Source organism: Eubalaena glacialis, chromosome 2, assembly GCF_028564815.1.
Source record: "Eubalaena glacialis isolate mEubGla1 chromosome 2, mEubGla1.1.hap2.+ XY, whole genome shotgun sequence".
In the NCBI taxonomy this organism is placed as follows: Eukaryota; Metazoa; Chordata; class Mammalia; order Artiodactyla; family Balaenidae; genus Eubalaena; species Eubalaena glacialis.
This window is the reverse complement of record NC_083717.1, coordinates 101,293,597-101,307,826: the sequence shown is the minus strand read 5'-3', so window position 1 is coordinate 101,307,826 and position 14,230 is coordinate 101,293,597. Positions and strand designations below refer to the sequence as shown.

The window sequence follows — 14,230 nt, the reverse complement described above, 5'->3', positions numbered from 1 at the left end:
GTGGAGGCTCAGCTTCTTTCAGAGGATTAGAAATTCCAACTCTTTGCTGTCACTGTACCTCTGGACCACTTTGGCCCCACAGTGTGGGTTTTCCATTCTCCAAACAATTGCTTGCTATTTCTAGAGGCATCCGTATACAAAATTGGGAAACAAGTGAGATTTTCCCCCAGTCTTCCGCATCCTACTTTGGCTCTTCTAACAGCTTTCCTCCTTCCTTCTCACATATTAAAACTTGATCCCAGAAAAGGGTCTAAACACTCATTCACATTAGTCATGAATGAGGGAATAAGGCTATGGTAATTCTCCTAAGTTAAAACTCTTATCCTATGATGACAATTTTAAGCCTTAACATACTTACAAGCCTGTAAAATTAAATGTCTGAGAGGCAGTATGTGAAGTGGTTAAAGAGTTCAGATTCTAAGGCCAGAATTTCCTGAATTTGAATTCATATTCCACCATTTATGAGTGATGTGACCTTGAGCAAGTTATTTAATTCCCTCATGTTTCAGTTTCCTCATTTTATAACTGATAATAAAAGCAACCTACTACATAAGAATATTACTAATAAAGCTCTAATAAGTTAACACACTTTATCAAGTACATAGTTCAAATTGAAGATTTCCCCAAGTTAAATATAAATTATTAAAATTTAATTTTGAGCAGTATATGAAAAGAAGCCCTAATTAAACCTCTAACCTACCATAATACCCCAGACTTAGATGATCTTATCCAGAAACAGAAAAATCTAGTGATGTTTTAGAATGTAATATAAAAAGTACTTTTCAAATATTTATGGGTAAATAAAATAGATGATGCATTTTATAAAGATTTTCCATTAATATGAAAATCAAGTGTGTTTGAAACAAATACAATTTTTATGTTTTTCCAAATTAAAATGATCATTTCATTAGAAATACAGTATAAAACCTCTTTAAAGCATGGTAGTTCACCACCCAGAGCAATTCTTTATTTTAGATTGCATAAAATGGATACTGCAAAAATAATAACGTCTGAAAAAACCAGGACTATCATGAAGCAACATATAAAAAATATTTGGAACAAAAGTAATTGAGATAAAAGCTCATAAGCAGTATTTGCTCTAATAAAAGAAAAACATTTTTGATGGCCTCTATAAACTATGGAATAACGTAACTGTATTCTCTTGGTGGCCAAAAATATTGGTCAATATCTGTTGATTATTTTTAATTTTTGAATGTTGACTATGGTTAAATATTGAAGTATTGAAACAGTTTCATATATATTATTTATGTAAAGAACATAAAAAACAATGTTATATATTATAGAAAGGAAGAATGCCTACAAATACCCATATAATCATTACCTCTAGGGAGGAAGGGACAGATTTAGGAATGGTAAAAAAATATGTAAATAAAAGGCTTGAAAAGCAAATATGGCAAAATGCAAATATTTGTTATGTGTGGGAAATATTTTCTATACTTTCCTGCATGTTTAAATAAAATAGAATAATACAAACAAATCTAAAAGGAAACCCCATGTAAAAAATTGGGATAAACATAACCACTTTGATCTATCTCTCAACTCTAAGTAAAACAACTACAAAACTTACAAATAGGAAAATCTGCATCAGCACCAGAAAGTAAATACAAAAACTGATATTATATCTGAAGTCCATGAAATGGGACCAAATTTTAAAGTGTTTTTGATAATAAATATACTTTACCACATGATGGGAAAGTACACATCAGGAGGTCTTGACAGATCCTCATCCACATTGGCAGAAACTTACTCGGAAAAGCAAAAACTCCACTGAAATGAGATGTTTATTTGGGAATCCAATGAGAAGCCCCTTACTCAAGGTCACTTTTGCCTCTACAGTCCAGGGGCACCGGGTAGAATGGTAAGCCCATGACTGGCTAAAACATGACGTTGAAAATCGTGGTCTTCTGAGGGACTTGATTTTTTGCTTTCAGCCTCACCTCCAAAGACCTTTCAGTTGTCACTCCCTAATAAAAGATTGTTCTTGGTTTACACATCTGCCAAATGAGTAGCTTGTAGTGGCCTTTATCCTATTTTTAAAAAATTGATCTCTATATATTTTCATTTTTTATGAGGTAACAAGACAACATTTAGTATGTCATAGCATACCATGTGAAAACAGGATATGAAGCCTTTCTCTGGAGATTTTATTTCCTCAATGTCAGGGGATACTCTCCAATGGTGAAATGAAACTTTTTCCTTAAATATCTGCAACAGTGTCAGTTTCTCTCCCTCTGCAGTCTGGCCATATAAGTTTCTATGTCTCACTTGAAATATTTGGCTAAGATCTTTACTAGGTCTACCACAGAGCTTAAGGAAATCCAAGAATTTTAAATAAATTTTGGCATTGTGAAAACTTATGAAAATCATCAAGACATGTTCTAGTGACATTTTCCAAATTTAAAGACAAATTAAAAAATCTTGGAAACATCTAAATAAGTAAAAGTAAAAACTAAATTTTATAAATTAACTGTAAAGGAAGAAAACATAGGCTGGTTTAGACTTCTCTACTAGACTAAATAACAGAAGATAATGAAGCAGTATCTAGTTTTATAGGAAAATGTGATTTGACAATTTGACATTTAAATTGGAAAATAAACTCAATATTTAAATATTTAATTTACATCAGTCTGACTCTCCCATAGATAAAAGTTATGAATTCTTGAAAGTGTTAAAAAAAAGGACATTAACCACTTGAAGATACCAGGGAATGACTAAAAGCAGGTAGAAACTGGAGGGGAGTTGAGCCTTCTAAAATGGAACCTGTAGGGTTCTCATCAAGAAAAAAAGGCAGAGGACTCAAATCAATAAAATTAGAAATGAAAAAGGAAAAGTTACAACTGACACCATACAAATACAAAGGATCATAAGAGGCTAATACAAGCAACTATATGGCAATAAAATGGACAACCTAGAAGAAATGGACAAATTCTTAGAAAGGTACAACCTTCCAAGACTGTACCAGGAAGAAATAGAAAATATGGACAGATCAATCACAAGTACTGAAACTGAAACTGTGATTTAAAAACTTCCAACAAACAACTGTCTGGGACCAGATGGATTCACAGGCAAATTCTATCAAACATTTAGAGAAGAGTTAACACCTATCCTTCTCAAACTATTCCAAAAAATTGCTGAGGAAGGAACACTCCAAAGTTCATTCTACGAGGCCACGATCACCCTGATACCAAAACCAAAGATATCACAAAAAAAGAAAATTACAGGCCAGTATCACTGATGAATATAAAAGCAAAAATCTTCAACAAAATACTAGCAAATCCAATCCAACAACACATTAAAAGAATCATATACCATGATCAAGTGGGATTTATCCCAGGGATTCTTCAACATACATAAATCAATCAATGTGATACACTACACTAACAAACTGAAGAATAAAAACCATACGATCATCTCAATAGATGCAGAAAAAGCTTTTGACAAAATTCAACACCCATTTATGATAAAAACTCTCCAGAAAGTGGGCATAGAGGCAACATACTTCAACATAATAAAGGCCATATATGGCAAATCCACAGTAAACATCATTCTCAATGGTGAAAAACTAAAAGCATTTCCTCTAAGATTGGGAACAAGACAAGGATGTCCACCCTTGCTACTTTTATTCAACATAGTTTTGGAAGTCCTACCCACAGCAATCAGAGAAGAAAAAGAAATAAAAGGAATCCAAATTGGAAAAGAAGAAGTAAAACTGGCACTGTTTGCAGATGATATGATACTACACATAGAAAATTCTAAAGATGCTACCTGAAAACTAGAGCTCATCAATGAATTTGGTAAAGTTGCAGGATACAAAATTAATACACAGAAATCTCTTACATTCCTATACATTAACAGTGAAAGATAAGAAAGAGAAATTAAGAAAACTGTCCCATTTACCATTGTATCAAAAAGAATAAAATACCTAGGAATAAACCTACCTAAGGAGGCAAAAGATTTGTACTCCAAAAACTATAAGATATTGATGAAAGAAATAAAAGATGACACAAACAGATGAAAAGATATACTATGTTCTTGGATTGGAAGAATCAGTACTGTGAAAATGACTATACTACCCAAAGTAATCTACAGATTCAATGCAATCCTTATCAAATTACCAATAGCATTTTTCACAGAATTAGAACAAAAAATTTTACAATTTGTATGGAAACACAAAACACCCTGAATAGCCAAGGCAATCTTGAGAAAGAAAAACAGAGCTAGAGGAATCAGGCTCCCTGACTTCAGACTATACTACAAAGCTACAGTCATCAAAACGGTATGGTACTGGCACAAAAACAGAAATATAGATCATTGGAACAGGATAGAAAGTCCAGAGATAAACCCATGCACCTATGGTCACCTAATATATGACAAAGCAGGCAAGAATATACAATGGAGAAAAGACAGTCTCTTCAATAAGTCGTGCTGGGAATACTGGACAGCTACATGTAAAAGAATGAAATTAGAACATTCTCTAACACTATATACAAAAGTAAACTCAAAATGGATTAAAGACCTAAATGTCAGACCAGATACTATAAACTTCTTAGAGGAAAACATAGGCAGAACACTCTCTGACATATATCTCAGCTTGATCTTTTTTGATCTACCTCCTAGAGTAAAGAAAATAAAAACAAAAATAAATGGAACCTAATTAAACTTAAAAGATTTTGCACAGCAAAGGGAACCATAAACAAAACAAAAAGACAACCTACAGAATGGTAGAACATATGTGCAAATGAAGCAACTGACAAGGGATTAATCTCCAAAATATACAAACAGCTCATGCAGCTCAATACCAAAAACAAAAACAAAAACAAAAAAACCCCAATCAAAAAATGGGTGGAATATCTAAATAGACATTTCTCCAAAGTAGACATATAGACGGCCAAGAAGCACATGAAAAGATGCTCAACATCACTAAATTAAAGAAATTCAAGTCAAAACGACAATAAGGTATCACCTCACTGGTCAGAATGGCCATCATCAAAAAATCTACAAACCATAAATGCTGGAGAGGGTGTGGAGAAAAGGGAACCCTCATACACTGTTGGTGGGAAGGTAAATTGGTACAGCCACTATGGAGAACGGTATGGAGGTTCCTTAAAAAACTAAAAATAAAGCTACCATATGATCCAGCAATCCCACTCCTGGGCACATATACAGAGAAAATCATAATTCGAAATGATACCTGCACCCCCAAGGTCATTGCAGCATTATTTACAATAGCCAGGACATGGATGCAACCTAAATGTCCATCAACCAAGGAATGGATAAAGAAGATGTGGTACATGTATACAATGAAATATTACGCAGCCATAAAAAAGAATGAAATAATACCATTTGCAGTGATATGGATGGACCTAGAGATTGTCATACCAAGTGAGGTAAGTCAGACAGAGAAAAACAAATATCATATGATATTGCTTATATGTGGAATCTAAAAAAAATGGTACAAATGAACCTGTTTACAAAACAGAAGTAGAGTCACAGATGTAGAAAACAAACTTATGTTTACCAAGGGGGAAAGGCGGGAGAGGGATAAATTGGGAGATTGGAATTGACATGTACACATTATTATATATAGAATAGATAACTAATAATAACCTGTTGTATAGCACAGGGAACTCTACTCAATACTCTGTAATGCCCTATATGGGAAAATAATATAGAAAAGAGTGGATTAAAAAATAAAAAATACCAAACCAGAACCCAAGGGAACAATATCTTGATGAAAGGCAAAAGAAAAGTGAACCTAGAATTCTAAATCTAGCAAAAATATCCTTCAAAAATAAAGGCAAAATGAACATTATTTTTAGATAAATAAACTTGAGAAAATTTATTACTGGCAGAACTGAACTATAAGAACTGCCAAAAGGTAGTTTTTTTTCAAGCTGAAGGGAAATGACACCAGATGGAAACTCAAATTTATAGGATGGAATGAAGATCCAGGAATGGCAAATATGTGAATAAATATAGAAGACTATTTTTAAGTCTTCTCTTAATCTTTTAAAATACATATAATCACTTCTACTTCTTGCTATGATGGAGTAACAGGAACTGGATTGCTCTTCTTTCTTAAACAAGTAAAAAATTGGAGAAAATATATGAAACAATGGTTTTCATGTGTTGGACAACAGGCAGCACAGGACAGTAATCACCCCCGCTCCAGCCAAGAGAAAAAAACCTAATGAGGGCTTTCAGTTGTCTCATCTTATTGTCTCTAAAAAAGAAATTTTGAGGCCACAGTGTAAGTGGTGGGAATCCAAGCAGAACTGAGCTGAAACATAAAATTTAGCATTCAGGAAGGTCAAGGCAAGCTAAAATTCACAGGTCAGCATAATATAGAGGAGACAGATGCACACAGAGAGCATTCTGGAGCTCTTCAGAAGGTTATCCTTGAATTTTTGCCTGAGGTTGATTTATAAAAAAGAAACACAGGAAGGAGCAGGCAGAACAATGCTTGGGGCTCACAGAAAGCTCATGTTCCAGACAGCCAGACGGGAAATCTGTTATCCACAGAGCATGGGGTAGAATACTAAGAAGGGTACTGCCTCAAGAGGGGAAGCATGTTAGGCCTAAACAGAAGAGTTCTCTGGTTCCACCTAATGAAGCTTAAAATAAAGCCCCAAGTAGACCAAAATATTTCTAAATAACAAGATCACATCTCAGAAAAAAACTCAAAAATATTTAAAGGAATAAAATAAAAATTTACACAAAACTACAAAATTTACTCAAGAAGGAAGTGATCATTTGAATAGCACTATATCTATTAGAGAAATGAATTTTTAGTCAAAAACCTTACCACAGAGGAATTTCTAGGCCCAGATTGCTTCATTGGTGAATTCTACCAAATACGTAAAGAAGAACAAATACCAAGTTTACACTAACCCTTAGAAAAGAGAAGAGGGGTGAACATTACACTTATTACTAAAATGTGACAGGACAGTACAGGAAAAGAAAACAAAATTTTAGCAAACTGAATTCAGTAGTATACATGAAAAGGTTAATACACAATTGCCAAATGGGATTTATCCCAGGAATGCAAGGTTAGGTAACACTTGAAAAATCAATCAATGTAATTCACTGTATGAAAAGACTAAAATAGAAAACCAATATGTTCATCTCAACAAATGCTAAAATCCTACATCTATTTGTTAAAAAACAAACAACAACAAAAACCTCTCAGCAAACTAGGAAGGGAATGAAACTACCTCAACCTGATAAAAGATATCTATAAAAGCCTTCAGCCTAAATCTATTTAAAGGTAACCTAACATTTTCCCTCTAAGATCAGGAATGAGGCAAGCATGTCCACTCTCACCACTTTTAGTCAACATCTTCTTAAAGATCCTAGCCATAGGCAAGTAAAATAAATAAAAGGCATACAGATTGAAAATAAAGTAAAATGCTCTTTACTCTCAGATGACATGAGTATCCATGAAGAAAAAATCCTAAGAAATCTAAAAAGGCTACTAGAACTAATAAGCAAGTTTAGTAAGATTGTAGGATATAAGATCAACACAAAAGTATTTTTCTATAGTATTTTTTATATATTATCAGTGAACAATCAGGAATTGAAATTAAAAACACCATATGCAATATAATTTGAGAGATATGTGCAGCACCTATAAAGAAAAAACTAGAAAATATTGCTGAGATAGAAAGAAGTCCTAAATAAATGTGGAAATATTCTATGTTCATGGATTGGAAAATCAATATTGTTAAGATGTCAATGCTTCTTAAGTTGATAGATTCAACCTAATTCCAATGAAAATTCCAGAGTATATACTTTAAATACTGATAAGCAGTTAAAAAATTATATAGAAATGAGAAGAATCTAGATAGCAAAATAATTTTTTAAAAGAAGAACAAAGTTGGAGGACTTATAGTACCTGACTCCAAGACACGTTATAAAATTACGGTTATCAAGGTAGTTGGGTATTGGCATCAGTGAAACAGAATTCAGAGTACATGCATAGAGTAATACACATATGATCAAATGTTTTTTTGACAAAGGTTCCAAGATAATTCAATGGGCAAAGGATAATCTTTTCAACATATGGTGCTAGAATAATATACAAAGAAATGATCCTCACTGCTTACTTCACATAATTTGCAAAAATTACTCAAAATGAATTAGAGACCTAAGTGTATAATAGGAGCTACAATTATAAGCTATAAAATTATATACTATAAAATTTCTAGAAGAAAATATGGGAGAAAATCTTGGTGAAATTGGGTTTCACAAAAAAATTCTTGAATATGACAAAAAAAGCACATACCCTACTGGAAAAAATGATAAATTTGCTTTTACCATATTATATATAAACTTTTGCCTTTCAAAAGACACTATTATAAAATGAAAAGGCAACTACAGACTAGAAAAGAATATTTGTAAAATATATATCTGTTAAAGGATTTGTGTCTAGAATATATAAAGAACTGTTATAACAGAATTAAAATAAGACAAACAACCCCAATAAAAATAGCGAAAAGATTGAAACAGATACTTCAGCAAAGAAGATATACAGATGGCAAATAAGCACATGAAAAGAGCTCATCATAATTAGTCATTAGAGAAATTAAAATAAAACCTAACTAAATACCAGTACATAAGCCACAAGAATGGCTAAAATTAAAAAGACTGTATGAAGTGTTAGTGAGGAAGTAGAGTAACTATAACTTGTATACTGATAGGAATGTAAAATTTTGGATAAATTTGGCAATTTCTTAAAATGTTATAATACACTTAAAATACTACTCAGCCTTCCACTAATAGATGTTTACCAAAGATAAATGAAATCCTATGTTTACACAAAGACTTGTACATGAATATTCACAGCAGCTTTATTTATAATAGCTAAATACTAGAAACAATGCAAATGTCTACCAACATGTGAATGGATAAACAAATTGTTGTATATCCTTACCATGGACTATTACTCAGCAATACAGGGGAACAAACTATTCATACATATGTCAAGATGAATGAATCTGAAAATAATTATGCAGAGTAGAAAATGCCAGACAAAAGATAGCACATACTCTAAGATTCCATTTACATAAAATTCTAGAAAATGCAAACTAACCTGTAGTGACAAAAATCACATGAGTAATTGCCTGGGGATTGAGAAGGAGGGAGGAACTACAAAAAAGTCTGAGGAACTTTCTGGAATGGTGGATATGTTTCCTCTTGAAAGCTGTGACAGTTTTATGAGTTTATACATATGTCCAATTGTGAAATTTTATATTCTAAATGTGTGTGGTTTATTGTACATCAATTAGACCTCAATAAAGCTGAAATAAACCATGTAGTTATTTGAAGCAAAAATCCTAACACTGTATAATGTGAGGCCATTATTCATGTAGATCTTCTAATATATATGACAACAACAGCACAAAGGACAAAGGGGAGTATGTGTAGCTATCCTTCTCCAAGTTCCTACATTTTTAGTGAAGTAGGACAACATTAACTTTAAGTAGTATTTTAATAATTTAAGGATGCATTTTGAAATCACTAAGGCAATTGCAAAAAATTCAAGAAGGTACAGGCAAACAGCCAATAGAAGAATTAAAATGGAATACTAAAAATATTTGCTTAACCAAATGAAGATACGGAAGGGGAATTGAAGAACAAAAAACAGGTGAGATAAAACTGAAAACAAACAGGAACATGGTAAAAACAAACCTAATCATGTCAATAGTTATGTTGAATGTAAATGAAGTAATCACTCCAATTAAAAGGAAGAAATTGTAAGACTAAATAAAAAACCAAGATTCAACTATAGGTTGTTTGCAAGACGACCTTTAAACATGAAAAAACAAAGAGGTTGTAAGTAAAATGATGGGAAAAGATACACTATGCAAACCACAAGCATAAGAAAGCTCAAGTGGCTATATTAATATCAGACAAAATAGAACTCATAATTAGATAAATAGATAATTCCCCTAGGAGAATTACCATAGATATGAAGAAACATTTCATAATGATTAAAGGGAAAACATAATAATTGTGTATGTGCCCAGTAACTTAAAAATGCATAAAGCAAAAATCAGTAGAATTAAGGGGAGAACTAGATAATTCCACAATTGCAGTGGGAGATTTTAACACCCCCTTCTCAGTAATTAATAGAACAATTAAATATCGTAAAGATACAGAACCAGAGTTAGCAAACGTTTTCTATTAAGGGTCAGACAGTCCAATATTTTAGGCTTTGTGGGCCACATATGACCTCTGTGGTATATTCTTTTTTTTTTAATTTATTTATTTTGTGCTGCAGTGGGTCTTTGTTACTGCGCGCCGGCTTTCTCTAGTTGTAGCGAGCGGGGGCTACTCTTTGTTGCAGTGAGCAGGCTTCTCATTGCAGTGGCTTCTCTTGTTGTGCAGCACGGGCTCTAGGCGCACAGGCTTCAGTAGTTGTGGCTCGCGGGCTCTAGAGCGCAGGCTCAGTAGTTGTGGCGCCTGGGCTTAGTTGCTCCGCAGCATGTGGGATCTTCCCAGACCAGGGCTTGAACCCGTGTCCCCTGCATTAGGCAGATTCTTAACCACTGTGCCACCAGGAAAGTCCCTCTGTGGTATATTCTTTATTGTTTTGTTTTTTTTTTACAACCCTTAAAAATGTAAAAATCATTCTTAGCTCATAGAATGTATAAAAATAGGCTGCAGGCCAGATTTGGTCCACAGGCTGTAGTTTGCTGAATCTTGATATTGAAGATCTGAATATCACTATCAACCACCTTGATCTAATTGAGATTTACAAAATAATTGCAAAATACACATTCTTCTCATGTGCACATTGAATGTTCACCAAGATAGACCATGTACTGTACCATAAAACAAGTCTCAATACACTTCAAAAGATTGTAGGGTATATTCTCAGACCACAGTATATTTAAAATTAGAAATCAGGGCTTCCCTGGTGGCGCAGTGGTTGAGAGTCTGCCTGCCAATGCAGGGGACACGGGTTCGAGCCCTGATCTGGGAAGATCCCACATGCCGCGGAGCAAGTAGGCCCGTGAGCCACAATTACTGAGCCTGCGCGTCTGGAGCCCGTGCTCCGCAACAAGAGAGGCCCGCGCACCACGATGAAGAGTGGCCCCACTTGCCGCAACTAGAGAAAGCCCTCGCACAGAAACGAAGACCCAACACAGCCATAAATAAATAAATAAAATTAAAAAAAAAAAACTTCCCCCTTCTTTAAAAAAAAAAAAATTAGAAATCAGTAATTTTAAGGTATCTAGAAAAGCCCTAAGTATTTAAAAATTAAATAATACATCTCTAAATAACCCATGGGTCAAAAAAGAAATTATACTGCATATTAGAAAATATTTTGGATTAAATGATAACGAAAATATAACATATCAAAATTTGCAGAATGTAGCTGAAACAGGAATTAGGGAAATTTATAGCTTTAAATGTTTATATAAAAGAGGGAGAGAGAAAACGATAAAACAAATAGGATAAATTCAAACATTTGGTGGATAAAGGATATATGGGAGTTCCTTATACTATTTTCAACACTTTTCTGTAAGTTAAAATTTAAAAAAAATAGAAAGCTCCCCCAACCTCCTTAATTTTATATTCAGCCAAGTTGTTATTCACATGTGAAACTGAGAAACAAAAAGAGATAAGATTGGGTCAAGACAGTGGATTATCTCTCTTTCCATCTAAAATTACAAATATGCATGAAGTTCTGTAAAAACCAGGGTGACATTAGCAAATAAGAAATTTCACATAACTACTAAAAGATAGAAATCAGACAGGATGATATCTATGGGGATAAGAGTGGAGAAAAATCAAAGTACTAATCAGAAGAGCAGTAATTAACTAATTAAACAATTTTAGAATCAGAAATTAACTGACGAGCAGCTTTCAGAAGAGTAGGTTGAGTAGGTTAGTCCCTCCTTCCCCTGGCCTATATCAAGAAGTATGATGCAAAGGTATTGCCCTCTACACTAGTGGTTCTTAACTTTGCCTGCACACTGAAATCATCTGGGTAGCTTTAAAAAATACTGAGCCTCAGATTCTTATTTAATTGGTCAGAAATGAGGCCTGAGCACCAGACCTATGTTTAGTATTGAAATATAGTATAAATTAGAGAAAAATAAACTTGCCTTAAAGTGCTAATTAATGTAGAGTTACTGAGAAGTTTGATCCTGGACAGGAATTTGGGAGGTAGAAGAGAATACAAAAATATATCCATGTGAATTGCTATTTCAAGTAGTCTGTAAGTGGACTATTTAATAAGTAAGCATTTGGAAAAAACAAAATACTGGAATACAACTACCTTCCTTTATAACAAAATAAACCCCAAGTGGATTAAAGAGTTTAATAAAACATGGAAATAAAAAAGTACTAGAAAAAAAGAACAGGTAGTTTTTTTTTTCATAATATTAGGTAAGAAAGTTCTGACAAACATGCCACAAAACTGAAACTACAAAAGACATTATTTAAATTTGCTGAATAAAAACTTTAAACTTATCTATTGGTAAAACACATTATTAACCAGATAGCAATACAGCTAAAAAGTACGAATATTTGTGGTGTTCTTACAAACCTGAGAAGTTCCCGCAAATCAATATAAAAACATAATAACATGCAAATGAGAAAAGGACTTAAGCACATGCCATTTTTATAATGAAAAACTAAAATATAAAGCAATATTCAAATTACTATAATACCCATCTATAAATCAAATGTTATTTTAAGACCCTCACCAGAAAATAAATCATTAGAAAATTCTGACAAAAAAATAATGATACACTTGATTTTGGCTATTTCAATCGGCAGTATATAATAAATTTACTTACAAGTTGATATGCATTCTTGACTTCTTGCAATGCTGTCCTTTATAGATTCTGAAGGTGTTTTCTTGCTACCATGAATGGTTGTTGTGGAGAGTTCGTTCAGCTTCCAGTGGGTCCAAAAGTCTTTTTTAGGTTTTAAACCTGTTGATACAAATATGTATATTTAGCCAAAGAAATTAGGATTTTAAAAATATCTTTTGTCAAAGCCTTTTCAGGAGCATTATACATTTCATTCTCAGAACAGTCCTGTGAGGATTGTCAGTCTCAAGTTTCAAAAGAGGGAATCTCTACATAGAAATGTTAATGTCTTATCATATAAGACTGAGAATTAGAAAAGAGATAAGCTTGATATATACCTTTCTGACTCATAGACATAAGCTAAGTTCATAAACGGACATAAGGGGAGATTAATATTGTGAAAACTTGGAAAGGACCTAAATATCCAACAACAGTACATCCATACAGCGGATCATGAAGTATCCATTAAAAGTTACCTTGTAAGTATTTGTTAACATATAAAGGCAATCATAGTATGTTTTTATGTGAAGGACAATTTTACTGTATGCATATGTGTGACTATAGCTTAAATATTAACATGATTTCCTCTCAGCATAGGTGATTATTGTTTTAAAAATTTCCCTATCTGTAGCTCCTATTATTTTTAAAATAACATTTATGAATCAATTATAGTACCCTAAAAGAAATAAAAATAAATTCCATTTAAAAAGTTCCATTTTTGTTCCAAAAGCTGTATAGGGTTGAATAATTGATTTAACCACACTAAACATTTATATTCTCAGCAATAAAAATGAGAACAATATAAATTCCTTTGTGTACTCCATATGTTTATTCTGATGGTTGAGACAGTATATGTTAAAGTGTTCAGTAAATGGGAAATATGAGCTAATATTATCATCATTATTAATATACATTGATATACTCATAAACATAGCCAGTATTTTCTCAGTAGTGAGTATTCAATGAGGATTATTTGCTATATTTTGATATCAAATTGGAATTTTCTAAGTGTTTTTAGATTTGGTTATTGCCTATTTCACATTAGTTGCCACTAGATAAAATATTCAGAAGCCTGAAGTGTGGTTCATTTGAATGTTTCTCAATAGATTGTCTATGTTTTAAAATATATAGTGTATTCGTGGAAAATCTGGGGTATAGTAAGGCTAACAGATCAGGAGATTAAAAGACAGTTTTTTTTATTGAGAGGGGGATCAATGTCAGAGTAGGAAGACATGGAGCTCACTTCCCCTCACAAACACATCAAAAATACATCTACATGTGGAAGATTACTCAAAGAAAACTAACTGGAAACCGGCAGAGTATCTCCTATAAAACCAAAACTGCAAGGAAGATCTCCACGTAACTGGGTAGACTTGGGGGGG

At 33.0% G+C, this 14,230-nt stretch overlaps 1 protein-coding gene across 1 annotated transcript in view; it reads right to left on the bottom strand.

Moving 5' to 3' along the window:
- FAM227B (family with sequence similarity 227 member B) overlaps positions 1-14,230 on the bottom strand; it is a 263,913-nt gene that overhangs the window by 178,644 nt on the left and 71,039 nt on the right. Inside the window, exon 10 of the mRNA XM_061180326.1 lies at positions 12,834-12,971. Within this exon, the coding sequence (XP_061036309.1) occupies positions 12,834-12,971 (138 nt within the window). The remainder of the gene's footprint in view (positions 1-12,833; positions 12,972-14,230) is intronic.